The sequence below is a fragment of the Urocampus carinirostris genome, chromosome 20 (assembly GCF_059441175.1).
Source record: "Urocampus carinirostris isolate Australia breed hairy pipefish chromosome 20, RoL_Ucar_1.0, whole genome shotgun sequence".
In the NCBI taxonomy this organism is placed as follows: Eukaryota; Metazoa; Chordata; class Actinopteri; order Syngnathiformes; family Syngnathidae; genus Urocampus; species Urocampus carinirostris.
In genome coordinates this window covers 28,158,783-28,184,584 of record NC_142368.1, presented here as the reverse complement: position 1 = coordinate 28,184,584, position 25,802 = coordinate 28,158,783, and the positions used below count along the sequence as shown (strand labels likewise).

At 37.5% G+C, this 25,802-nt stretch overlaps 1 protein-coding gene across 1 annotated transcript in view; it reads right to left on the bottom strand.

The window, feature by feature from the left end:
* Nucleotides 1–25,802, bottom strand: part of ppp2r5a (protein phosphatase 2, regulatory subunit B', alpha isoform) — a 29,778-nt gene continuing 3,976 nt past the window's right edge. Inside the window, exons 2-13 of the mRNA XM_088325631.1 lie at nucleotides 15,560–15,756; nucleotides 12,566–12,667; nucleotides 12,286–12,378; nucleotides 9,295–9,425; nucleotides 8,713–8,772; nucleotides 8,506–8,614; nucleotides 7,215–7,268; nucleotides 6,993–7,043; nucleotides 6,786–6,905; nucleotides 6,545–6,672; nucleotides 5,582–5,683; nucleotides 1–3,455 (exon numbers count right to left, since the gene is read on the bottom strand). Of these exons, the coding sequence (XP_088181757.1) occupies nucleotides 3,308–3,455; nucleotides 5,582–5,683; nucleotides 6,545–6,672; nucleotides 6,786–6,905; nucleotides 6,993–7,043; nucleotides 7,215–7,268; nucleotides 8,506–8,614; nucleotides 8,713–8,772; nucleotides 9,295–9,425; nucleotides 12,286–12,378; nucleotides 12,566–12,667; nucleotides 15,560–15,756 (1,295 nt within the window). The 3' untranslated portion in view covers nucleotides 1–3,307. The remainder of the gene's footprint in view (nucleotides 3,456–5,581; nucleotides 5,684–6,544; nucleotides 6,673–6,785; nucleotides 6,906–6,992; nucleotides 7,044–7,214; nucleotides 7,269–8,505; nucleotides 8,615–8,712; nucleotides 8,773–9,294; nucleotides 9,426–12,285; nucleotides 12,379–12,565; nucleotides 12,668–15,559; nucleotides 15,757–25,802) is intronic.

The window sequence follows — 25,802 nt, the reverse complement described above, 5'->3', positions numbered from 1 at the left end:
TGGAGTATAAAGATAAAGTGAATTTATTTAATGACGTGCCTCGGAAAATTTCCGAAATCATAGAACAGGTTCCATCCATTCCCACCTCAAAAGAGGTCATCATAACAACAAAGACGCTGGAATGCTGCATACTAACAAAAAGAAAGGCATCAAAGAAACCGGAAAAAAAAATGGAAGAAAGCACAACCCATTCGAAATGCATTCTAATGCGTTTTCTACCATCTAGATGTAAGTATCAAGAGAAAGAGAGATGATTTCGCTACAACAGGGGTCGGGAACCTTTTCGACCCAAAGAGACATAAAAAACAAACAAACAAAAAAAATACTAAATAAAGTTTGCATTTAAGAGCCACACCATATATTTTAAACAAAACTGCCAAACCCGCTCTCCAGACAAAAGCTAATACTTCAGAACATTTTATTTCACTGTGTGACATTTGATGATTCAATCAAATTGATGAAATAAGAATAATGCCAGAGCCTGTGTCCTATATGATTATAAATATACCACTTAAAATTAGTCTCCCGCCCTCAGTTAAAAGAGAGATTGAGGCTCATTTGTCAGACATTTTTGTCTTAAATGGTTTCAAAACAAGGTTGTAAAAATGTCCCAAAATAATGCAAACAAGGATACCAATAATTTTACCGTCAGTGCAGATGGCGCTGGGCGAGGAGTGCGTGCGCCCTGTGTGTAACTCCGCCCATTTCTACCGCTCACCTAATCAAGTTGTTCTAAATGCTTTGCTAGAGCTTTTAGGTTTTTGAATAATGTTGTGTGGCTATTCATTTAAAATGCCCTAACAATGAACAAGGATTTTATAATGAGCCTCCATACAAAGGATTATTTGACGATTTACAGCCATAACAGGGTAGTTTGGGGTGACCACTTTACTGTAAACTGTTGTTAAAATTGTGTCCTATACAAACTGCGACAATTGCCTCCACAAAGGATTACATCTTATATATTTGCACAAGTTGTTTCTTCAAGCCATATATATGTACACATGGAAATGGTTCGCGAGACATTTGTTCCCGACCCCTGCCCTACAACAGAAAAATCATACTTGAGGAGATCAAACCAAGAGGAAGGACAGGTAGTAAAGTTGAATTCTGAAAACAATAAATAAACTTATAATACACTTTAAGGAGAGAAAAAAAGGTGAAGTTTGGACAATTCCAGCACTGCGATTCAATTGAATCTTAAATCTTAATATAGAAAACACTGCATGCTGTCAAAAATTAAAGCTTTAACTCGGGGTTAAAACTTAAAATGTTTAAACGCTTGAGTTAGTGTTTTGTACTGCTTTAATGCTTAAGTTCAGGGTATTAATTGCTCAACTCAGTTTAAAAGTCACTTTACATGAGTTAATCCCTTTTAACTTTAAAGCTATTATAAGTGGTTTCATTTGTCCTTTTAACACTTGAGTTAGTGTTTCGGGCTAATTTAATGCTCAAGATGAAGGTATAAACCACTTAACTTAGTATTAAAATTGTTAACTCATGAGTTAATTCCTTTCAACTCTAAATACAGTGGGACCTCGCTACTTCGCGGTTCCACGTTCGAAGGGTTCAGAGCTTCGCAGGTCTAATAAAAATTATAAAAAAAATAAAAAAAATAAAATAAATTTAAAGCATTTTTGAAGGGGCTTCGCTACTTCGCGGATTTTCACTTTCCGCGGGTGGTTTTGGTCCCCATTAACCGCGATAACCGAGGGATTACTGTATGCGTTAACACTTGATTTACAAGTTTTTGAACTATTTAATCTTTTTGTTGAAGGTACTTACCGCTTAACTCCGTTTTAAAGTTGCTTTAACTGAAGTTTATCTCCTACTTACTGTTTTGAGCTTTTTAAATGGTAGAGTTGAACGTATAAACTACTTAACTTAGTTTTGAATTTGCTTTTACTCATCAATGAATCTCCATTCACTCTAAGGATGCATTTACACTTGAATCAAAACGATTTAATCCTTATTTGAAGGTACTTACAGCTTCACTCAGTTTTAAAATTGCTTTAACTCTTGAGTTAATCCCCCCATATACTGTTTCAAGATGGTTTATTCCTGGACGCTGGCTATTTCAGCTGAAAATGAAAATCTCCATTCTGATCTCTGAATATATAAAATTTTGGGTTTGCTTTGGGCTCGGTCCCTCAAATCAAGTTATCGGTCTGGATTGGGAGAGGCTTTTATTCCCGCAAGCCGGGTCGGGTAGGATTTTTTGGGGCCAGATCTTACATCTACTCAGAATTAATTAATGTCTTATCCCGGAGGTCGACTGTTGGGCTACCTTAGTTAAAATAGGAACTATGACGTAAACAACCCTCACTGGGATGAATTAGGTTAGGTTAGGTTCTAGTACTTGGACTCGAAAAGAGATTGGTATCGGTGCATCCCCAACACGCATAACAGACACTAGACAAATCCACTGTACAATCAAGCCTGCCTGGCATCCCAGCTTTGTCCATTTGCAGAAACAAACTGCCCCCCAAAAAAATAGACTTTCGAAAAATATAGTCCTGTCTTATTTTCACTTCTATTATTTTTTACAGAAATAACGCAAGGTAAATAAAATACTTTTGCTTCTCTGCCATGACGGAAATACATCCTTACGCTGAACCGTCTTTCCATAAAAACTGGCAACTTTTTGTTTCGCTTTCCAGTCTTCACGCTAAGCTAAAAGCTAGCGAAAGACTCAATAGCAGCATCCCAAAATCTCCCGGTCCGAATACTTCCCGGTTCCAATTAACGCTAACCCTATCTAAAAAGTGTACAATGAAAGCCCTGTGTCAAAACTCCAGTGTAAGTACTCGGAATAAAAGCTCCCGCAGTGCCCACTTGCTGCGCCTGAATACGTTTTTTCTTTTAACCTGAAAAGTCCCAAAAAACTGAAGATTATCGAACTCATAACGCCCCTGCAAGACCGATTCATTAGACATATTTCATTGGTGTATCATGATCCCTCCCACTTTTGTCTCAGTGGGCGTGGTCCTGACTTCCCCTGCCACATACACCCCGCCCCCACGTTCAGCAAGTGAATTATGGCAGCGACAACAGTACAAAATAGACATCTTTGTGAAGCGGAAACAATCGCAATTGTTTGATTCCAGTCACTTTTCACCACCCTGACGACAAGACGCGAATACATGAGAGTGGACGAATCAACAATATACCGTCGGTAACATCAAATCTTATGAAAAAATGATGAAGTTTCCTATTTTTGTTTGTTTTTTTTCCCTCCCAACCCACACCCCCTGCTATGTTCCTGACAGTCCGGAGACACGGCCAGTGTTGTTGATGAGGTTTGCTCTCACTGGCTGTTGGTATTGCTATTCTTGTTGTTGTTCTGGACACTTAGGAGCTTGTGGCTGTTATTCTGTTCGAGTGAGCTGTTGCTGAGCCAGAGCTCGTCCAGCTTCCTCCACAGCTCGTCGCGCTCCTGCTCCTTCTTCTTCTCCCTGAAAATGGACAAAAATAAAGTATTACTTTCTTTCTTTTATCCAGTCCAGTTCACTTAATGTTCTACAGTGAAAAAAATAAGTATTTGAAGACACTGCTATTTTGCGATTTCTCCGATCAGAAATCACTGAGGGGTCTGAAATTTTCATCGGAGGTGCATGTCCACTGTAAGAGAGATAAACTAAAAAGAAAAATCCAGAAATCACAATACATGATTATTTAAAGATTTATCTGCGTGATATAGATGCAAATAAGTATTTGAACACCTGAGAAAATGAATGTTAATATTTGGTTCAGTAGACTTTGTTTCCTATTACAGACCAACGTTTCCTGTAGTTTTTCAACAGGTTTGAACACTCTGCAGGAGGAATCTTGGCCCACTCCTCCACACAGATCTTCTTTAGATCATTCAGGTTTCTGTGCTGTTGCTGAGAAACACGGCGTTTGAGCCCCCTCCAAATATTTTAGATTGGCTTTAGGTCTGGAGACTGGCTGGGCCATGCTAGAACCTTGATATGCTTCATCTGGAGACACTCCTTGGATTTCCTGGCTGTGTGCTTAGGGTTGTTGTCATGTTGAAAGACCATGCCATGACCCATCTCAATGCTCTGACTAAGGGAAGGAGGTTGTTCCGCACAATCTCACAATACATGGCCTCAGTCATCCTCCCTTTAATGCAGTGCACTCGTCCTGTCCCATGTGCAGAAAAAACACCCCCAAAGCATGATGCTAACACCCCCATGCTTCACAGTATGGCATTTTTCACACTCTTCATTCTTCTTCCTCCAAACACGCTTAGCAGGGTGTTAAAATACTTATTTTCGTCACTAATATATATATATATATATATATATATATATATATTTATTCATTTTTTTGCCCTAGACCGTCCACCCACTGGGGTCTCAAAAAATTATACGGGAAACACTGATAATAATTGACATCTTAGGCCCAAGCAGGGTTGGAATTTGGGTTGTGTTCGGACTCGGGCTTAAGATCTTTATTCTTATGCAGTGTCTAATCCAGCATTTCAGAATCACCCTGCACAAGTTTTGCCTGCCCTGGAGCAAATGAGGATTTGGCCTTTGACCCGCCCAATTAAGCCCTGGTCACCCCGGTTAGACTAATTTGGCAACCTGGAGAACTAGGGCCTAACGGTGCATGATACAAGATGCTCTACAAAAGACAAGGCCAAATTCCCCGATGTTTTTCCTAGCCCTGATAAAACAAGTTTTGTGGTCTGATTACACAGTAATGTCATCCCCCCTGCCAACAACTAATTAGCGCATTTTTATTTAGCTACATAAAACAAGTGACTGCAGGAACACCAGCTATCGGACTATTTTCATTAGTAGATCATGAAGTACAGTTTGCTTAAATATCAATCATTATGTGCCTCACCAAAAACATTTAATTATAAACAGGAACAAAAAGTGTATTCAGCAGCGTTTTTGGACACAATCACGATCAAATTTCGATAAAATGATGACGTAGATGTGCACAAAAATGCTATATGTGAAATGAATCAGGAAAGTTCATTATGCTGTTTTTTCTCCAAATGCAGTTTATCAAATTCACTTAAATTACACGCTTAAGACAGTTATTGCAACCATTCTCATAATTAGTATAGTATTTCCCATACCACATAAAAACACGTTAATATAGTAAAACCTTGTGTAAACCCAAACTTTGAGCTATTTAATACACAAATAAATACAGTACGTTAAGAACTATCCATTATTTTCCCTTTCCTTTATGTGTAGTTGTATGCTCATTCTCAGTAGAATTAGTTTGATATTTGTTTTTAATTTGATTTTAATTGTCATTAACTCTTGCAAAAAAAAAAAAAAAAAAGAATCTCACTCTGGTTTTTCAAAATAATTGTAAACAGAAAATAAGCTGACACAAACACATGCAATTATAGAAACTACAAGTACCCCAAATTTCAACTCCAAAAAATTCAATAAAATACAAATGCAGTATGTTTCCTTAAGATTGTATCAAAATGATGACAATTGCTTATTCTTTACATATATTGTTTCTAATGGTAAAAATAAAAACGAAACACTATTGAAACTTCATACACAGAAAACAGTGGCACTAATATTTGTTAGTTTGACCTCACCTTTGGCGATCTGATTTATAGGACGAGGTCAACTCGTCAAAGAGTGTACAATTCATCTCCATCAGTGTCTTCAGCACATTGTAAACCAGAGCTACAATAGTCCTGGAATGTAAGATTAGGAGTCTGTCATTAACGTGCAAAATCATATATATGTATTTTAGGACAAAATTCAGCAAAGTTAACATTTATGAAATAATAATAATGTCAAGACCCGTTTCCCATGTCAAAAAATATACCACTTTAAAATTGTATCCCTACCACAGTTACTTAAGATTGTTGACGCTCCTTTTTACCTTCATTTTTTTGTGGGCGGGGTGGGTCCTGGGGTATCGGGGATAATGGTTTCAAAACAAAGTGCAAACAGAGTTCTTTAGTAAAACAATCACAAAACACTGCAAACTTAAAAATTATGGATGTGTTTAACTTCAGCGGAGTGTGCGCATGTGAGAGTAACTGTGCTACAAGTGCAGAAATCCGGCCACCACTCCTGCTCACCCATTCAAATCTGCCCACTCCTAACCCCTAACCAATCAAATTGCTCTGTGTGCTTGGCCAGTGTTTGTGGGTAATTACAGTATCTTTGTGTGGGTTTTCATCATAAAGCGTCTCAACAGTGAACAAACATTTTTAATAAGCTTCCATACAAAGAATTTCTAAACAACATATAGCCAAAACGAGTTTTATTGGCGTGAACTCCGACTCTAAACTGTAGTTAAGACTGTGCCCTTTGTATACGGGACCAAACATTTTCAGATATTGGTGTGGTTTTGGCTATGCACAAACCAAACTTGACCTAAATATTAAAAGACTAGCAACCCTATGGAGAAAATTTTCATTAGTAGCCTTTTATCTCAGAGCCATAGGTCCCAAACCCTAGTGTAAATATTTGAGCAAACTGACAACACAGAAAATAAGACAATAGACTTCTTTTACCATTTTAACATCGACATTAAAAATACATACGGATTCCAGTGCTCTTTGGAGATTCTATACAGGCTACTAAACATGATGGGGAGGACTTTATCGATGTTTTCCTCAATGAGGCTGAGAATGTACTCATTATTCCAGAAGTACAGCGCTCGCTCTGCTACCTGTAGGGTCAAACAAGAAAAAAACTAAAATTCAAGTTACTGTTCCCATTCAACACAACAATTGTGGAGGTTAAAATGCTGCAGACAGCGGAATTAGTTTCATAAAAACCTACTTGGAAGTGGGGATTGGCCACACATTTGGAGATCTGCTTGAACAACGGCTCCTGGATTTTCTTGAACTGTGTAGGCTCTATGACATCCAAAATCTCCTCGATTTCACCCAGGAACATTACCTGTTTTCACAACAAAACATTACTATGTGATCAGGGAAATCAGACTTATGTACTGCCATAGGTAAGCTTGTGTTTTTAAAGTTGTACCTCTTTCTGGCTGCACGTCTTGGGCCAGAACTTCAGCAGGCCCCGGATCACCTAAACATAAAATACGGCAACTGATTCAAGAATCCTATACTCCGAATAATGTATTGTTATCTAGGTAGAGTGGGGGGTTCGCGGCACCCACAATAGGTTTCTCTGCAGCTGGACTGAATTGAGCACCCCTGGATAAGGTTTGCCATGGGAGGATTTTTTAAATGTATTTACCGGTTCAGTTAGCGTTGGATCTTTTTCCAGGAACTGGACCACACAGTAGGCCAACTGAAAGAAAGAAAATACGTGGCTTTAGTGATACAGAATCAAAGCACAATCAATACGTTTCAGCCATTGTATAGGTTAAAATTCTAATAGACTATTTCTGGCTATTAAAAACCTGTATTCCTTGTGTTTCATAGTTATTAATAAAATAAGATTTTTTAAATGTTTTAAATCAACACCAGTAGGAGCTAAATCAATTTATTAAATGTGATATCAATCAATTTCATATTACTTGTAGAGTATTTGTTTTAGAATAGATTTTTAAATTCAGAATTCAATTTGGTGGTTACAGATTCGGCCACCAGGTAGTGCTAACGGTTTCCCACCCAAATTAATTTGACATAACTTCACACAGACGATGCCCTACGTCAAACAAGGTTCCGGACGATCGTTTGTAAGCTAAATTTGTTCGCAAGTTGCTCCAGTGCTACATTTTGTATGGGATGTATGTGTAAGGTTTATAAAAGTATGTTTAAGGCGTGTATAAGTAACCTCTACTGAAAAATAAACGTTTAATAAAATAATATGCTCTAGAATCTAGATCGTTACAAAGCAGGTTAAATGATAAAGCATAGTACTAAATAACAAAGCTACACATTAGGCGTTGACATTCTGTGGTCTGTGAAGTCCTCTGAGACTCTTTGTGATTAAGGGCCATACAAAAAAACATGACTTGACTTGACTATAAAAAAAAGTTCAATTTAACTTACTTTTGAGTTAGGCAACTTCCTCCTCCGTGGTAAAAAGTGGACGAAAAACAAGCGATCGAAAAAATTCTCAACAGCATCAAGCTTTCTTATTCCACTTTCATTTCAAAAGAAACGGCTCGCCTCTTCACACCAACCATATTGAATGGATGCATGAGATATTTGAAAATAGAAACGTCAAAGTTCTTGGCGCGCTAGAGATACAGTGCAGTGTGTACTGTATACACACGAACTAGGAAGTAGAAGCCGGATTTCTTCTTTGGGGTGGATGCTGGGTGATCTTTCACAGCGCCACGAGGCAGAAAAAAGCACTACAGCACTGTCCTCTACTCGGAAAAAGGTGCACACAAAACAAAATCTAACATACAGCAATGTCCGGATATTTTTCTACATCCCCCAAAAAAATGTTAAAATCTACCATTTTGCGTAAATCGAATGTTTGTAAGTAGGGGAGCGTCTGTATTGTATCTAGCGTTTATTATGAAGAAAGCAATACTCTTAACCACAAGATGGCGTTGCAGAAAGTTTCTTACCTGAGCATGAAAGAGGGCAAGTCCCTTTGCTGTGTGTAACGGGAGGAGCACCTTCATCAGGAACTGTTTGTGTTCTGCTTTTAAAGGCAGTGCAAACCCATTGATGATACTGTAGACAACAAAGACAATTGGTATCATACAAATGCAAATATTCCAACTGTAGTAGCAAGGGCATGACCACAAGTCAAGGTATAATCAAAATGTCACCTTCCGAGAATTTCCAGAAGCTCGGCCACCCCGTTGAAATGATCAGTCTCATAAATGAACCTGCAAGTGGAACAAGCACTTTGTTATGAAGAGCAAATTGTAATGTTTGAAACCAGTAAATAGTGAAACAAATAGCTACTCTGCGGACAAACAAACGATTGACAAACAAGTGATTCATGTGTTCACTAAGCCGTGCAGTATGTACATAAAGCACCTGACAACCACAAAACTATTTTTATCCAGTGTGGCAGATGGTCAAAGTGGGTGCATCCATTTTGCCCCCCCTAACCTTTTGGAAACAACATTAAGACCCCCAACCCCCAGCTGAGTCATGAGAAAAATCCCATTGTCAGGCAGCAACTGGAGGTGTAAGAAATCAACTCCATATCAGGAATGTCTGACATCTCCATCTACAGTTTGCACTTCTCCGTGTAATGATTTATGGTACTATAATGTAAAGGCATTGTGCTAGAGTAGTTTGTTTACTGCCTTTCATGTACATTTCCATTACATGGTGGAGTTAGGTTCCTATTAAATGTTCCCAATAGGTCCTCCAAAAACAACAAAACTTTTCTAACTCACCGCAAGAAGATGTTGTTAATCTGCTTCCTGATGAAAGCTCGTAATCCAAGGAACTTTCCATAAATCCGATGAAGGATAGTCTTCAGAAAGTCCCTCTCCCTTGGATCCTCGCTGTCAAACAGCTCTAAAAGCTAAAACAATAGAAGAAAGTTTAACCTAATAAAATTTGGATTTATTGTGCCGTCCCCTCCTTTTTTTTTTACATATTTACTGCTACTTTTTGAAGGAGTTGTTTTCTGAAACAAGGGTTGATATGAGATTCAATACTACAAACCTACTGTTTTTTTCTAGGTACAGACGCTGCCCTACTTACAAACTAACGAGTTACGGACGATCGTTCGTAAGTTTGAATTTGTTCGTAAGTTGCTTCAGTGCTACATTTTTTATTTTTTTTTAATGGAATGACTCTTTAAGGTTTATTCAAGTATGTTTAAGGTTTAAAAAAGTATGTTTAAGGTTTATACAAGTATGTTTAAGGCTTCCATAAGTAACCTGTATTGTTTTGTACTGAAAATAAACATTTAATAAAATATTATGCTCTATAAAGATAAATAAAGTTACGTTTAACTTACTCCTGGAAGATGAGCTTCAGGAGTTAGGCGACTTCCTCCTCCGAAAAAAAGCAATCCAACCATTTACTCAACCGCATCAAGCTTTCTTATTCAACTTTCATTTCAAATGAAACGGCTCGCCTCTTCTTCACGCTTTACACCAACCAAATTAAATGGATGCACAAGATATTAAACAATAAAAATGTCAAAATACGCGCTCGAGATACAGTATAGTATGTTTACACACCAACTAGGAAGAGGAAGCCAGATTTCTTCGGGGTGGATGCTGGGTGAGCTCTCACAGCGCCACACGCCGGTAGCGGTGGGAAGAAGCACTACAGTACTGTCCTGTACTCAGAAAAGGTGCACAATACAAAATCTAACTTACAGCAATGTCCAGATATTTTTCGTAACTCGAGTGTTCCTACGTAGGGGAGCGTCTGTATAAGTACTGCCCTTTTATGACTTATTTTGTAGCAAATAGATACTAATTCAAGAATAAAAAATCTCTTTATTAGAACGTATATGTTTCTTTTAAATTATAGGTTATTGTTTGTTTTTTGGGGGAGTAAATAATGCATCAAGTACTTTAGTATAAGTAGTTAAGTAAAGTTGAGTACTTGAGTTAAGGCTGGCCAACACATTTAAATAATTGGATTACTTCACACTTTAAAAAATAAATCATTTAAAAAAATGCTAGTTTGTGAAATAGAGGCAAGGAAAGTAAGGGGCTTGCGTTGATTCCCTAAAAGTTGGTGGTGAAAATTGAAAGCATCAACACATTCGTCAAAAAGCTTAATGGAGAAAGATTTACAAAAACTTTAAAATCGTTAAGAAATGTTTATCATTTGGCACAAGCTAAAAATAACTATATATTGTGCAAAATCTATGAAAACATTAGTTTTTACAATAACGAAACAAAGACATTGTTTTCTGAACTTTTTGCACAGAATTATTTTCTAAATCGATCTTGTGTGAAATAAATATTTGTTGGGAAGTGTGTGCTTTGTTTCAAATAAAATTTTGGCGGCATCAAAAATCCATAATAACAACAGTTAAAATAAAAAAAACTCACTCTGATCCAAACAGTTACAGGGCTTCATACATTCGATGTCTTTTGGTTAACACACACATTGCAGTCGTTTGTGTAATGCTAGTATAGGCATCACCTACTTTCCTATTATAAAACAGGACGCGTGTGCCGAACAAATGCATTGACTTCACCTGCTGTCACATGTATTTGCGGCATTTCATGTGATGAGTCAGCATTATGAGTCATAGAATTCAAAAGTAAATTTGGAGGCTCGGTATCCATCTTCTAGTGCAATTGTCAAAAGTACTTCAAGTCCAATACAGGAAAAAGTATCGTTTAGCTATGAATCGGACAGCGCATTTAGAAAAATACACAATCCCTGGACCTAAATCTAGTATCTTCCCAGCAGAGGCAGCCAACTTTTACATTTTCATACACACAAACTGCTGGACTAGTGTATTTTCCCCAAGTCACACTTGCCGCCCAAACCTCCATCCATCCAGCCTGTCAATTTGCTCCCTACTGCAGTTCTCTCATCTCGTCCAAAAGCGCAAAACAACAGGGGGCTATTTAAAGCTCCCCACGACACGCTTACATCATGGAAAATCAGTCCCGGCACCTCTGATGCAGCCAAGTCAACATTCCAGGTCCTTTGGATCCTCTGGCGCAGTGAAGTGACGGATTCCCGTTTACTCGCCACATTTAAGATAAGAAACTACTTTCCATTAGGTCTGGGCGATAAAACGATAACAATAATTATCATGATATAGTTGTGCCACGATAAATAATAAAAAACGTTCCATAAAAGTTAATATATTTGAACTGTAATTAGACCACCCGAACACCGGAGAAATGGGGGTGATAATGCAATGGAACGCAAGCTGCACTCCAACATTCAGGACACAAAAAAGGTGATCGGGACCAGCCATTCATTTTGCAGGAATGGCCATGGCGCGCCTCGCACAGAATGAAAGGTAAATAACAACAACACGGTCAAACACAAGAGCAAAAAAGACACAAGGGATAACTTCTCATTAAATTGACACTTTCCAATTGTCCAAAGTAAATGTCTCTGTCCGAAGTTGCTATGAGTGTAGCAGGTAAACCCAAAACATGAGTCTTATCAGAAAGGTCTGACTAAAACCACATTACCATTTTGATAATTTCATTGATGTGGTCACGCCGTGTTGCCGCAAAAGTAAATTTGTGGGTTACTAAAAAAGACAATGGATAAATGTTACTAAATCTTTTTAATTTTAATCTTAATAATTTGTTCACATTTTTAAGACTTATGAAAATTTGACTTCAAACGTTTAAATGCCAATTAGGGCCTTATCTTTACAATAATTAATTCAATGCCTTTTAAGACTAAGTATCCGCGGGAACCCTGTTCTAATTAGAGCTTACCTGCAGTACGAACTTCTGATCAATGTAGCGCTTCGCAATGCTGGGCTGGAAATCCGGATTCTCCAGAAAACGAAGGAGAAACTCGTAGACAAGCTGAAAGAAATCATTAAAAAAACACACTGTTAAATAGTGTACTTTCTTGTTGTAAGTTGTCCAGAGATGAAGAACACACGGTTTGCATCAAAATTTATTTTGGGGAATTCCAACACATGACAGGAGCCCCTCCTGCTGAGATTCAGCTTTATAGAGGAATAGAGATGAGACAAAATCCTATCCTTACTTGGATATGCGGCCATGAAGCTTCTAGTGTGGGTTCGTCCTCCTCTGGGTCAAAGTCAGGGTTGTCGCTGGGAGCAAGTGTGCGGAATATGTTTGTACTGATCTGTGGGAATAAGGGTAGTAAATATATATAAGTATATATTCATAAGTAACTAGATTGACAAGACAAGAAATTCAGAAATGTTTAAGCTTTATTCATTCATTAATGATTTTCAGATATTTTAAAACAATAAACCCATTTGATCCACATTTACTTCACGGCTCTTAGAGCTTAAGTAGTGTTAAATTCAAGACTTTTAAATGAATTTTGAAATATATTTTAAAATCAAGTCGGCAGAATATCATAACACAATTGAAACAAACGAATCAAAAACAATAGTTTAAAAGGTTGTTTACAGTACTTCATGGATTCTCAGTCAAAACTGGCAATGTACTGGTTAAAAAAAATACTTTCTGTAAAAAATGTTCAGATAATAATTGATTTTGAATCAACTTTAGAGACAGCGTAAGGGTACTTTCGACATCCTCATAACCCATCCTGTGTAAGACGGGGCCAGATTGCAACACAGATGTGAAAAATAGTCTTTTTCTGTTGTAATCCGTGGTGGTTGCCACGGTATTGGACCAAATTACATTCACTTGTAATCGTTCCTAGAGGATTAAAGGGAACTCCAATGACTGGACAATGACTCAGATAATAGCGAAAAGGAACAGTAAGGGGTAACTTTTCCTGCTGTTCAAATTAGTTGTATAAATTGTAGACTTTGCTTGATTTGTGGGTGAAAAAGTAGAAAATATTGACAAAAAATTGGAAATATTGTACGATTTGTCAAATCTTTTATGAAGTTATCAATTATATGAATAATGCTGGCGAAAAAAAAAAGTTATTAATCCACCCAGATGAGCATCTAAAATTGTTTCAGACTTCAACAGGGTATTTTGTATTTAGAGTGCAGGGTTGTGGAATGAGCTGCACGCAGTTTTCTCTGGTGCCCTGCACAAGTGAGGAATTTGGTGTTGAGCTGTTTTCCGTCAAAAACTGTCTGCCGCACACCTGACGCCAAAAGCAAAACGCAGATCGCTAGTGGCAATGCATGCAGTTGGCGCAAAGTGTGCACAAGTCTAACCCCTTAACTAAAGTTTGTTTCAAACTAAAAAAAAATCACTGAAAGTGCTACTAACATTGAGTAATCCAAGTTAAAGCACACAGAAATAAAAAGGTTGTTATTCTGTCATTTTTTATTTTTGCAATTAAAAGCCTGCAGATGAATGTAACATGGGCATTTTAGCTGGAAAACAGGTGGGACAATAGCTAGAAGCCTTACCTTGTCAAATTTGCTCACGATCTAAAAAAACTAAACATTGTATTTTATACATTTTTCCGAGGTGAGGTTTAGAGGTTTCCAAAAGTGGCTATTTGGAGATGACCACTTTACAACACTAAAGGTTTTGCAAGTTTGTATTTTACTTTACGTTGTGAATGTTTGACTTCTCTTTCCAGAAGTCAAATTAATGATTGTGCACACTTGAGCGTAATAATGGTGTGTAAAAATGAATCACAAATTGCATGTTTAATTTCGGCTCTGATTTGAATACACATAGAAAATTTTAATACATTTATGTTGGAAATTGTTACGGCTTACCAATTTCTCAATCAATATTTGTTTAATTGCCCGGCCTTTTGAGTGGGGTAGGCTGCCTGTCTGATAGAAACACGGACAGAAACTCTGCAATGAAATGTATGTAAAAACCGGTTTGAAAAAACCCGAGCCCCCAAAAATTACCATGATTTTGAAAGAATAATATGGCCGCAAAGATTTTCTTTTCAACAGCTATGGTAAATCTCATATATTGCCGACATTCCAGACCATTCGAATTTTAGCCTCCATTTTGTAATGCCTTTGAGTGCACCAAGTGGTATCTGCTGGTTTTCTAATACATATAAACCTCAAATTCTAGAGTGGACGATACAAATTAATAATACCAAGTTTTTTATGTTTTTTTCCCCCTTTGGGACATCTTATTGTTGACAGTGTTCATTTTACCTCTGAAAAGTGATGGGTCCCGTGGATTCGCATGCTCAAAAATCTATGGGTCCCAACAGAGATCCATGGGTCCCCAAAATTTAGTGTCATCGAGGTTGAAATTGTAAATCAGCGACAAATATATATTCATTCAGTTTTAATCATCACAGTTTATTGGTAATACAAATCAGTTATCATTTCAAGATTTTTCACTTCACAACAATATTGTACATTATACAAAATAATATTGCTGAAATAATTGTATTAATCTATATTTTCATTCAGTTTCAACTAGTGATTTTCTTACAAGTTATTTTCTTTCGTCTAATCGTTCGCTTTGACACACGTGTTTTGCTAGCCTCCGCGATCTTCCGAAGACTTTTTCCGCCGTTTTTTCGTGCCGGAATTATTGCTGTTGTTATCACTTTCTGCATTATGTTTCGACTTATTACTGACATAGAAGAAATTACCAATTTTGCGTTGATTTTCAACTAATACCAATTGTTTTTCCGGAGGCATACTTAACCTTCACTCGACGACAAGCACCACAACAATGACGTCATCTCGAAGCAACAAGATCTCGTTTGCCGAGATCGGCGTGCTGATGAAAACTCGAAACGCGAGACCAAAACAACAATGGCGGATCTGCCTGACGAAAAGTTTGGAGTGCGGTAAATCTTTGTTAAAAAAAAGTAATCGGGTAATAAAGACAATTTTGTGTCAAAAATGTTGCGTCCCGGGGACGCACGTTGATTTGAGACTATGCGTCCCCAGCAAAAATTATGCGTCTAGGACGCAGGGACGCGGGCAAACGAGAACACTGATTGTTGATTGCTTTTTTTCAACACCATGTAGTGCCAGTAACAATGGAGGCTACCATCCGATAAAACTACAGAGCCGTACCTTTGGTTTTGAATTTTTACACACATCTTTCCCGATAGAACGAGCTCCATGCAGCCCAGTACACTGACCATGGTGGTGATTTCGGGGTACGCAGATTCAACAAGTACTCCTCTGTTGGTGGACAAATAGTCCACCAGCTCATTCAAAGTGGCCCGCTTAATCTCCTTGCTCTTCAGGTCCGTCACAGAGTCCAGGAAGTCAAAGAGCATGCAGCATTGTTGCAGTTTCTGGGTAAAAAGTTCCAGTTGATCATTGGTGGGAGCGTCTGAAATAATACAAAGGGGAAAAGGTTCAAATTGAGTATACTGTAGCCACACAGTCATCCAATTTACTAAATATAAACCCATTTTCCCGTTTCTTTTTATTCCTTGTTAGTCTTTACAAATTTAAATATCATTAATAAAACATATGGCATATAAAAAAACATATGTTATTCCTTTTCTGATGTTTTGAGCCAGAAAAGACAGACTGATGATTCAAAGCTTTGACTATAAAGCCTTTTATGGATTAGACTGAGTAGGTCCATGGTTATTAAAGCTGTCCAACCCAGCCAAGCTAATAACAGCATTTGGAAGCCACCCACACGGGCACACTGATGTTATGTTTGGGCACAGCGGAGGTAATCACTATGGCCACAGGATAGCATCCCGCTGAGAGTAGTGTCGCTCGGGATTCGGTCACTTTGTGCAAGGTCGAACACTTCAAAGACAAATGGAACGGGCTCATACGTAGATCCTTAGGTCACCTTTTTTCAACCCCTTTTCAACCAAGGTACACTTATTTATAAAAAAAAGTTCCGAGGCACACCGTCCATCGAAAATGATGTCAAATATTTCACTGTACCACCTCATGAGCAGATAATTAGTATATAAATGAAGAAAAAAATACTTAAAAACATAAGTAAAGCATATCATTCTTTTTTTTAAATTTTATACTGTGTAATCTTAAACGGCTTCGTTAAACAAATTAAATTTTTAAATGTAGTGTGCTACCTCATGAGCAGATAATTAGTATATAAAAAATATATACAATCTACTACCACCTACTGATATGGATGACTATTACAGTTCCTCGTCTGAAGAAAGCAAAAATACTGAATAATGGCCTTATTTTGGGGGGAAAAATAAAATTGGGCAAATTCCAGCAGCACAGTAGACGAGGTCTCATGGCACACTAGTGTGCCCCGGCACACTGGTTGAAAAACACTGCCTTAGGTAACCACTCCACAGATGACAAAGACAATTGAAATCTGCCTGTTAGTATTTTTGTCTTTTCTTGTGTTTCAGTAACAAGAAAAGGTTATATGACAATGAGTAAAGCACTGGGCAGCACGGCGGCGGAGTGGTTAGCGGGTGTGCGGCACCGTTCTGAGGTCATGAGAACGAACCTCCTGTGTGGAGTTTGCATGTTCTCCCCGTGCTTGCATGGGTTTCCTCCCACATTCCAAAAACATGCATGTCAGGTGAATTGGCCGGTCCAAATTGTCCCTAGTTGTGAATGAGCGAATGAGTTGTCCGTCTCTGTGTGCGCTGTGACTGGCTGGAAACCAGTTCAGGGTGTCCCCTGCCCACTGCCCGAAGATAGCTGGGATGGGCTCCAGCACCCCCCTGACCCTACTGAGGATAAGTGGTGCAGATAATGGATGGATAGCTGGAGTAAAGCACTAAACACTGCGTGAAGCTGCAGCCTTTGCACAATTACAAAGTGATGCAACAAAAAAGATGATTGTGTTTGAAGCCCTACTTGAAGGGAGGTAAACCGCGGCTAGTTTTGACACGCAACACAGCACTTATGTAAATTATATGGGTCACAGTGCTTCTGTACTTGCATTAGAAAAGACGGGATGCTCAAAATGTGCCTTTGGGACAAAACATAACTAATCAGCAACAACACATATTAGCAGAAATAAATTTGAGTGGAAAGACCTTTTTATACAGAAATTATCAATTTGAATTTGAACCTGGATATTTCTAGATGTAAATATTTTATTTTAAAAGATGGTGTCCAAACTGCATGTATGGCACATGCACCTACGTGTCGCTCTTAGACGCGCTCAAAAAAACTATTCCTTTTGCATATTTTTGGGGGTTTGTTTGGCATTCGGACTGTGTTCTTACTTTCACCATTTTCATCCTAAAAGAAACAAAAACCATGAGCACGCGTGTGAAATCAATCTCCTCACCCCCATTCCCCATGCTTCCTTTTGCCGGCTTTAAGTGGTCCATGGCTGGAACACCAATGATAAAAGCAAGATAAAAGCAGATAGGTGCGGTGAAAAAAAACAAGGGCTCTTTAAACTCAGTTGGGCATTGTTAACGCATTTTTTATGGAGAAAATATTTAGTTTTAATTTTTTTAAGGACACCTCAAACCACACCTTTAAACATTAGGTCAAAGTCAAGACTTTTCATTCGGGATTTCAAATTATCAACATTATGTTATCGTGTGTGAATAGTCATTCAGTATGATTTAATAGTATGATTATTAATGAGATGAATGATTTAGCCTGCTATTTTTCTGCAAAACTATTATCATTGGCACCAGTCAAACTTGGATGAGACATACTCTACACTCGTGATTAAAAAGTCATGCGTGTTTGAAGTTTAATCCCCACCATTGTCTTGTCTCCAGACGTCTTTAGAGACTTCCCCCCCCCCCCTTTAACAATGTAATGCTATTTTTTGCCTTTTACATACTGATGCATTAGTGCACCAACTCTTCAGGGTGCTTCAGAAAGAAAACATGCATTCCATTACAGATCTGTCTCTCTGCATGTGTAAAAAAGTATGGTCATAGTTGCCACGAGTGACAAATGTCAATTATAAGGTTGAAAGAAGTCTGGATTGCTTTTTTTGGTTCTGTGAAGCACAATAACCTGCACATGACATTGAGATTCCCAGAATATTTGGTCGCAGATTTCCAAAATCCTCAATTAAGTCCTCTTTAAAACAGAGACAGAAATATCAACAAGACAAGGTATAAGCTTATCTGCTGATGGAATGGAATACTGAACAACTGAAATCCTCCTTGTGTTTTCATGAAGCAGCATGCTTCTGTACGCAAGTCAGAACGTGTGAGGCAAAAGACTGAAAAATTCATCAGGAAGCAACACTGGTCACACACTAATATAAGCAAGATAAAGTGGTTAGCTCTTTTTACATTGCTTTGATTTTTAAAAGTCACTGCAATACATTTAACAGACATTACAGTTTCTTATTATTTGGTTCTACAGATCCCGGCATTAAAGGGAAAAGATGAAATACAAATAAATAATCAAGTCACTGTCATTAAAAAAGGACCCAATATTAACAAAAAATAGCAATGTAATATGTTGCATGCTAGCAGAAGCATCACATGAGAGAACATGGCTAAGTTATGTAACATTTTTTCCATTTTAGCATCCTGTATTTCTGTAACCAATGCCAGCAGGGGTCAACCTTCATGGGAAACAGATATTCAATATGCCAATAGTGTATGTGTAGCACGGTGGCGGCCTATTGTTACAACACAAATACTACAAAAGCAATTTACATTATAAACACATGTAGAAATGTTTGTATTTAACCTCTGTAAATCATCTTCAAAGTTTGAATTTTTTTTATTTCATTTTGCAAAATTTGTTACAATCAATGCTCGACTGTCCTTAGTAGTGTTTCACACATGAATTAGTGGTATAATTTTAGAACAAATATACATTATTTACCAGTAAATAGTAGTTAAGGAAACTCATATCCACTGTGAAGAAACTCCTAGACATCAATACCCGCTTTGTTATTATTATACATCAACATTTCAGAGAACCAACCTAGCGGTGTGTAACCAAAACAAAGTATGCTGGTCTCGTGACCTCTGGACACAAAGAAACTAAATACATTTTCTTATTTTGTTTTTGTTCTTGAAAACAATCGTGGGTCATTTTCTTTTCACTGTTTGAGCAGAAAAATTGGAAACGTATTGTCCACTAGGACTGCAACTAACGATTATTTTATTAATTGATGAATTAGTCAATTATTTACTTTGATTAATCGATTAATCAGATTTTGAAAAAACACATTTTTAATTTCCTCCTATATCAAAATATTGAAGTTTTGGACAGATCAAAAAGTAGTGCCCAAACAACAAAATATTCTTTATTATTAAACAATAAAAAAATCCAATTCAAATTACTTAACAAGAAACAAAAAATACATACAAATGTAGGCAATACACCTGCAAATATGTAATATGCTCTTTTCCAAAGATCACATTACATTTGTATTTATCATACAAAACAAAAATTAAGAGCAATAAATTTGATTGTATGCAGTGTTCTCTCTGAGCTGCGTGCATGCGCAATTGCGCACTGCTCGCACATTCTCAGCGCACAAGAAAATCTAGCCAGCGCACAAAAATGAGGGCTCAAAATTACTAATTAAGAAGCGACTCAAGTCAAAGTTACAGTGCATGAAGGTAAAAATACACGGGTTGCCTTGACGTTGTGTCCTAAATGCGGTTAAATGTTTTGAAGTTGAGTCGAAGTAAAACGAAGTTGAGTAAAGTTAGTAGAGTTTGTCGGGGAACCGGCTTCTTCGGCTCGGCTCACTAAAAGCAACCGGCTCTTTCGGGTCCTAAACGGCTCTGCGGGTTGTTTTTGCTTCTTTAATCCCAACATGACCAAATATATTTTCGGCCAAATATTTCATTATTTGCAGCCTGTAATCTGCAGAATATAATTTTTTGCGCCATTTTGTCCAATTTCATTTCGCTGAAGTGTTCATTTTAGCGCTGCACTTCGAAGTGCACACTTGTTTTGAGGGTCTCAGCCCGAAGTGAACCTGAAGCCAAAATACACACTTGGGTGCCGAAGTAAAGCTTCGGGTTATTTTGGTACAGTTTGAGTGTACTGTTTACATGTAAGATTTTTGTATGGCAATGTATATATGTTTGTTAAATAAAGTATTAAAAAACAAAAAAAACCTTCGGGTTTTCTTTGGGTTCGTTCCCTCAAATCTAAGTTAATCTGTCAGGTTCACCTGGGATCAGGCTTATAAACCTGCTGGCCGGATCGGGTTGGGCTGTTATTTTTAGGCTCGATCTTACCTCGACAACAAATCGATGAGGAAATAAGTTGGCAGCACTTTTATATAATTGATTTTATGGATTTGTTGTTGCAGCCCTATTTCCAAAAGCCACAATTAGTCAAATTCATACTATTGTACAGTCTTGAATTACTAATTAAAGTACTGAAAACATTATAAGAGAATCTCAGCTGTATTGAAAACTAAAACCCTGAGGTGTATAATGTACATTTAACTCGGAAACCGAAGAAAAACCAACCAACCAAGCGATCTTGATTGGCTTCATAGAAAACACTTCGAATTCTAAACTTTTTTATAGATTGACAGTTTATACCATTTGCTAGATAATACACACAATACTATCAAACCAGAGCAAATGCCAATCATCCATATAAGGTCATACAATGACAGTACTTAGTATTACAGAGAAGCGACTTCCCTCACATTACCTGCAGCTATGTCAAAAAATCCGTAATGTCAATCTGTAATCAGTTTCCACACATAAACATTGATTCATAAAAGTACACTGGCAGTATTAAAAAAAGAAAAGTGATACCACAAATGGACGGCAAACAGTTGCTGTACCTGTTAGATGGGATGTTTGTTGTAGTGGCTTGGTGAAATATGTGCACATACTGGTACAGTCAGCGTTTAAAACGAGTTGAAGGGTCAGACACACAACAAGCAAATAAGTCTGAGTATAATACAGTGGGACCTCGCTACTTCGCGGTTCGACGTTCGCGGCTTCAGAGCTTCGCGGTCTGTAATGGTTAAAAAAAAAAAAAATCTTCGCAGATTTTCACTTTTTGTGGGTTTTTTCGGCGACGGAGCGAGTTCGGCGGACGCAGCGTCACCCTAATAAGGATAAGCTGTGCAGATAATGAGATGAGATTTCCCCATTAACCAGGTCTAAAAAAATAATAATTTAAAAAAAAAATAAAAAGTTGAGAGAATAGCAGAGACTGACAAACTGTGAATTTCCCTGCGGGGATGAATAAAGTATCTATCTATCTACTTGACTTTAGGCAAACATACGCAGAACATAATAATTTGTGTGCCCTTTTTGGACATTTACCCTTTACATCTCTGTATTGTTAGCTTGTAATCTCCTCCTCTACAAAACAAATTATATATTGCTTGAATAAAAAACCTGGAATAATGCATCTCCAGTATTATTTTAACAGTCAGATTGAGTTTAACACAAGTTGATATGTCTTGACATAATCCTAACCATCTCATGCAGGCAAGTTGACACAGCTACTTTTAAGAACTTATTCCTGTTTCTGAGGACATTGGGGTCATCAATAAGATAAAAATGTATGTTTTATGCAGCCGGGAAAAGCTGCTTGCCTCATATTTGATATTTGAGAAATGCAGTTTAATTGGATTAAAGGAAAAAAGGCCGGGTGAACACTAAATCTTTACCTGGGCTTTCATCATAATATCCATTACTATACACGAGCAGTGTTCTCGTTTGCCCGCGTCCCTGCGTCCTAGACGCATCCTTTTTGCTGGGGACGCGTAGTGTCAAATCAACGTGCATCCCCGGGACGCAACTTTGACACAAAATTGTCATTATTGTCCAATTACTTTTTTTTTAACAAGGATTTACCGCACTCCAAACTTTTGGTCAGGCATTGTTGTTTTGGTCTCGCGGTTCAAGTTTTTGTCTGCACGCCGATCTCGGCAAATGAGATCTTGTTGCTTCGAGGTTACGTCATTGTTGTGGTGCTTGTCGTCGAGGGAAGGTGAAGGCTAAGTAAAATCAACACAAAATTGGTAATTTCTTCAGTGTCAGTAATAGGTTTAAACATAATGCAGAAAGTAATAACAACGCCAATAATTCCGGCACAAAAAAAAAAAACGGCGGAGAAATTCTTCGGAAGATCGCGGAGGCAGGAAAACATGTGTGTTTAAGCGAACGATTTGACGAAAGAAAATAAACAAAAGAATACTCCGAGCAAGAAAAGGACTTTTCTGCCAAAATGGACTAAATGATATTCCTGGTTACGCTATGAGGAGGATGATAATGGATTGGACCTTTAGAAGGCATTACAACTGTGGCGGGACAGCAAACCACGAAGAATATATGAACTGAAAAATCTGAAGTGATAACTGCTTTGACATATATATCTATCTATCTATCTATTTTGTATAATGTACAATATTGTTGTGAACTGAAAAATCTTGAAGCGATAACCGATTTGTATTACCAATAGACCTTGATGATTAAAACTGAATGAATATATAGATTGATATTATATATTTGTCACGGATTTACAATTTCAACCCCGATAACACTAAATTTTGGGGACCCATAGATCTCTGTTGGGACCCACAGATTATTGAGCATGTGAGTCCCCGGGACCCATCACTTTTCAGAGGTAAAATGAACACTGCATGAGTATGCAAAGCATCCAGAATTTCTTTGTAGTGAAAATAAACTATATTGTCAACAGTTTTAACCTACCTTACTTTTTGAAGGTGTACACCAGGCTTATTAAAATAATTGTTGTCATTGATTTTTGCATTCAACCGATGCAACTTAGCAGTCAGTTATGGTAGTCCTGATAAACCTGTGTCACTTTCTGGCATCTATTTTTGTCTTTGAGGTCGTAAATACACAGAACACAGACAAACCGCACAAAATACTGAGACCAATCGAATCCTTTCTTTTAGAGCAGCTGTCCCAGTGGGAGTGTGAGAAGCAAACAAGCTACACAAATGCACCCATTTACATCTTCCCACATCCTAAATTCCACCAACACTGATAAAGAAGCATTTATATTAAAAAAGAAGCATTTGGCCTGCTAAAATAAATCTTTATCACTTTCAATAAAGTATATTACTACTATTGGTGAGCGTTACAGTCACCTTACTTTGACTTATAAACTGGAAATCAGAATGTTTTTTTTTTTTTTTTTTTTAAATGGTATTTGGTTACTCACTTGCCAAAAAGAAGACAACCAAGAAATGTATGATTAGTAGCAAAACTAGATTTATTTCTGAGAGACTGCTCCAGTGCCTTCATTTGGGGTATAAAGAAATCAACTTTGAACTGATTAAAATTGATCAACAAGAAAAAAAAATATATATACAGTATACTACTTTCGGGGATCTGCTATGAGCTTGTAGTTGCCACGGCAACCATGATAGGTCTTGGAAGGACTCATCTTTCTGGTCTATCGCAGGCCAAGTGCATACAGAGCTTCATCTTCTGTCATTACAACCCCAAACTTGCCGTCCAACGACATGTCCTTGTTACTGCAAGGTTAAAATGCTATATATAGTATAGTTATAGGCAGTATAGTTTTCGATGTGTATTCAAATCAGAGCCAAAATTTAACATGCGCAAAGCAATTTGTGATTCATTTTTATGCACCATTATTACGTGCAAGTGTGAACAATCATCGATTTGACTTATGGAAAGAGGAGTCAAACATTCACTACTCTTTCACGATGTCTAAAAAATTGGCCAAAGTAAAATACAAATTTGCAAATCTTTTAGTGTAGTAAAATGGTCGTCTCCAAATGGCCACTTAAGGAAAAGCTTAAACCTACCCTTAGTAAAAATGTATGAAATACAATGTCTAGTTTTTTTAGATTGTGATCAAATTTGACAAGGAACAAAGTAGGGCTTCAAGCTATTGTCGCACCGGTGTTCCAGCCAAGATGCCCATGTGACACTCATCTGCAGGCATTTAATTGCAAAAAGAAATCAGGCGAGAATAAAAACCTTTTATTTATGTGTGTTTAAACTCAGATTACTCAATGTTGGCAGCACTAGCAGGGATTATTTTAGTATGGGACAAAACAGCAGTGTTTTGCCTTTCAAAAGAGACTAAAACCGCCCATAAAATCTTGATGGTTCAACAACAGCATTCAATTTACTTTGGGTACGTCTGGGATAGGGATTTTAGGAGAATTGTACAGGAACATTAATAAATTAAGTCCACATTTCATTGTTATCTTGGAAAAAAGATTGATTCCTGTGAAACAGGTAGCAAAATTTGCAAACTGAATCACTAACATTTGCGCGGAGGGTATTTTATAGCTTTATGGTCAAACCACTAGAATACTGTGACAATCATCCTAATTATCACACAATTACGGAACCTCTTGATTCTAATAACCCGGAAACATACCTGCGCTACTTTCAAACTATTGTTCAAATGTGAGTCATCCATTATTGTTGCAAGACTTAAGCATAGGATCTGAAACTTCAAACGCATTTAAAACATAGGTCACACATCTTCTGGAAACTGAGATGTACGTCTCGGGTACTCGATGCTACCAAATGTATACTATATATGAAATGACACACTTCATGAAAGCACCTCTCTGAGAGGTATGAAAAACATAACAAATATCAAGTTCAGTGACTCCATAAAAAAAAGATAACATGAACAGTTTAATGTGTTTACACTTTTAGTTTTTCTGTAAACACATTTTTCTCAAGGTGTGGAATGAGGGTGTAGACAGCAGAATTTACAGTTAGTTTGACTACACAAGACTGCCAGTACGAGTTAAGTGTGTAATTACAACTCTGGATCATTACAGCACATGCGCTTAAAAGTCACACACATTTCAAAATAATAGGAGCAAAAGTAATTGCTTCAACCGTCAATCAGCATCATCATTTTTCATGTGTACAGATGAACTAAAAGGTTTATGACAATTTGCCATGAAACTATAAAAATCGCCATTATATCATGAAAACCCAGTGTTGTGTTTATTGGCAAATAAAATAACTCACTGAATTGATATGGCATATATTGTGCTTAAAATAATGTGAGGTATTACAGAGATCCCTCTTTTTTGCTGTCAATGGAAACCAGATCCACCCGCGAGAAAAGAAAACCCGTGAAGTAGCATCGCACCTTCATAAAAGCCCCCAAAGGATTAAAACTTACCTTAAGATAACGCCATTACCAACTTAAGAGTATATCACTGTCACAAAATCTACAAATAATACCAAACAACACATAATTGCGGTGTAATGAACGGTTTTATTTTTGTTATACAAAAGTAAAACCGAATTAGGATTGATTGTCCTTTCAGTGTATAAAGCAATCGAGAGAGCAGCTGGCAACAATCCATATAGCACCAGCTGGCATTTCTTTGCGCTCTTCTGACCTTATTCAGAATCCAGTTTAGGTGATGCGGCTAAAACCAGCGGTCCTATACTTTTCAGTTCTTGTTAGGAGGCAGAGCACGACCAGCCTATCACAGACGTGCACACAGACAGTCACACC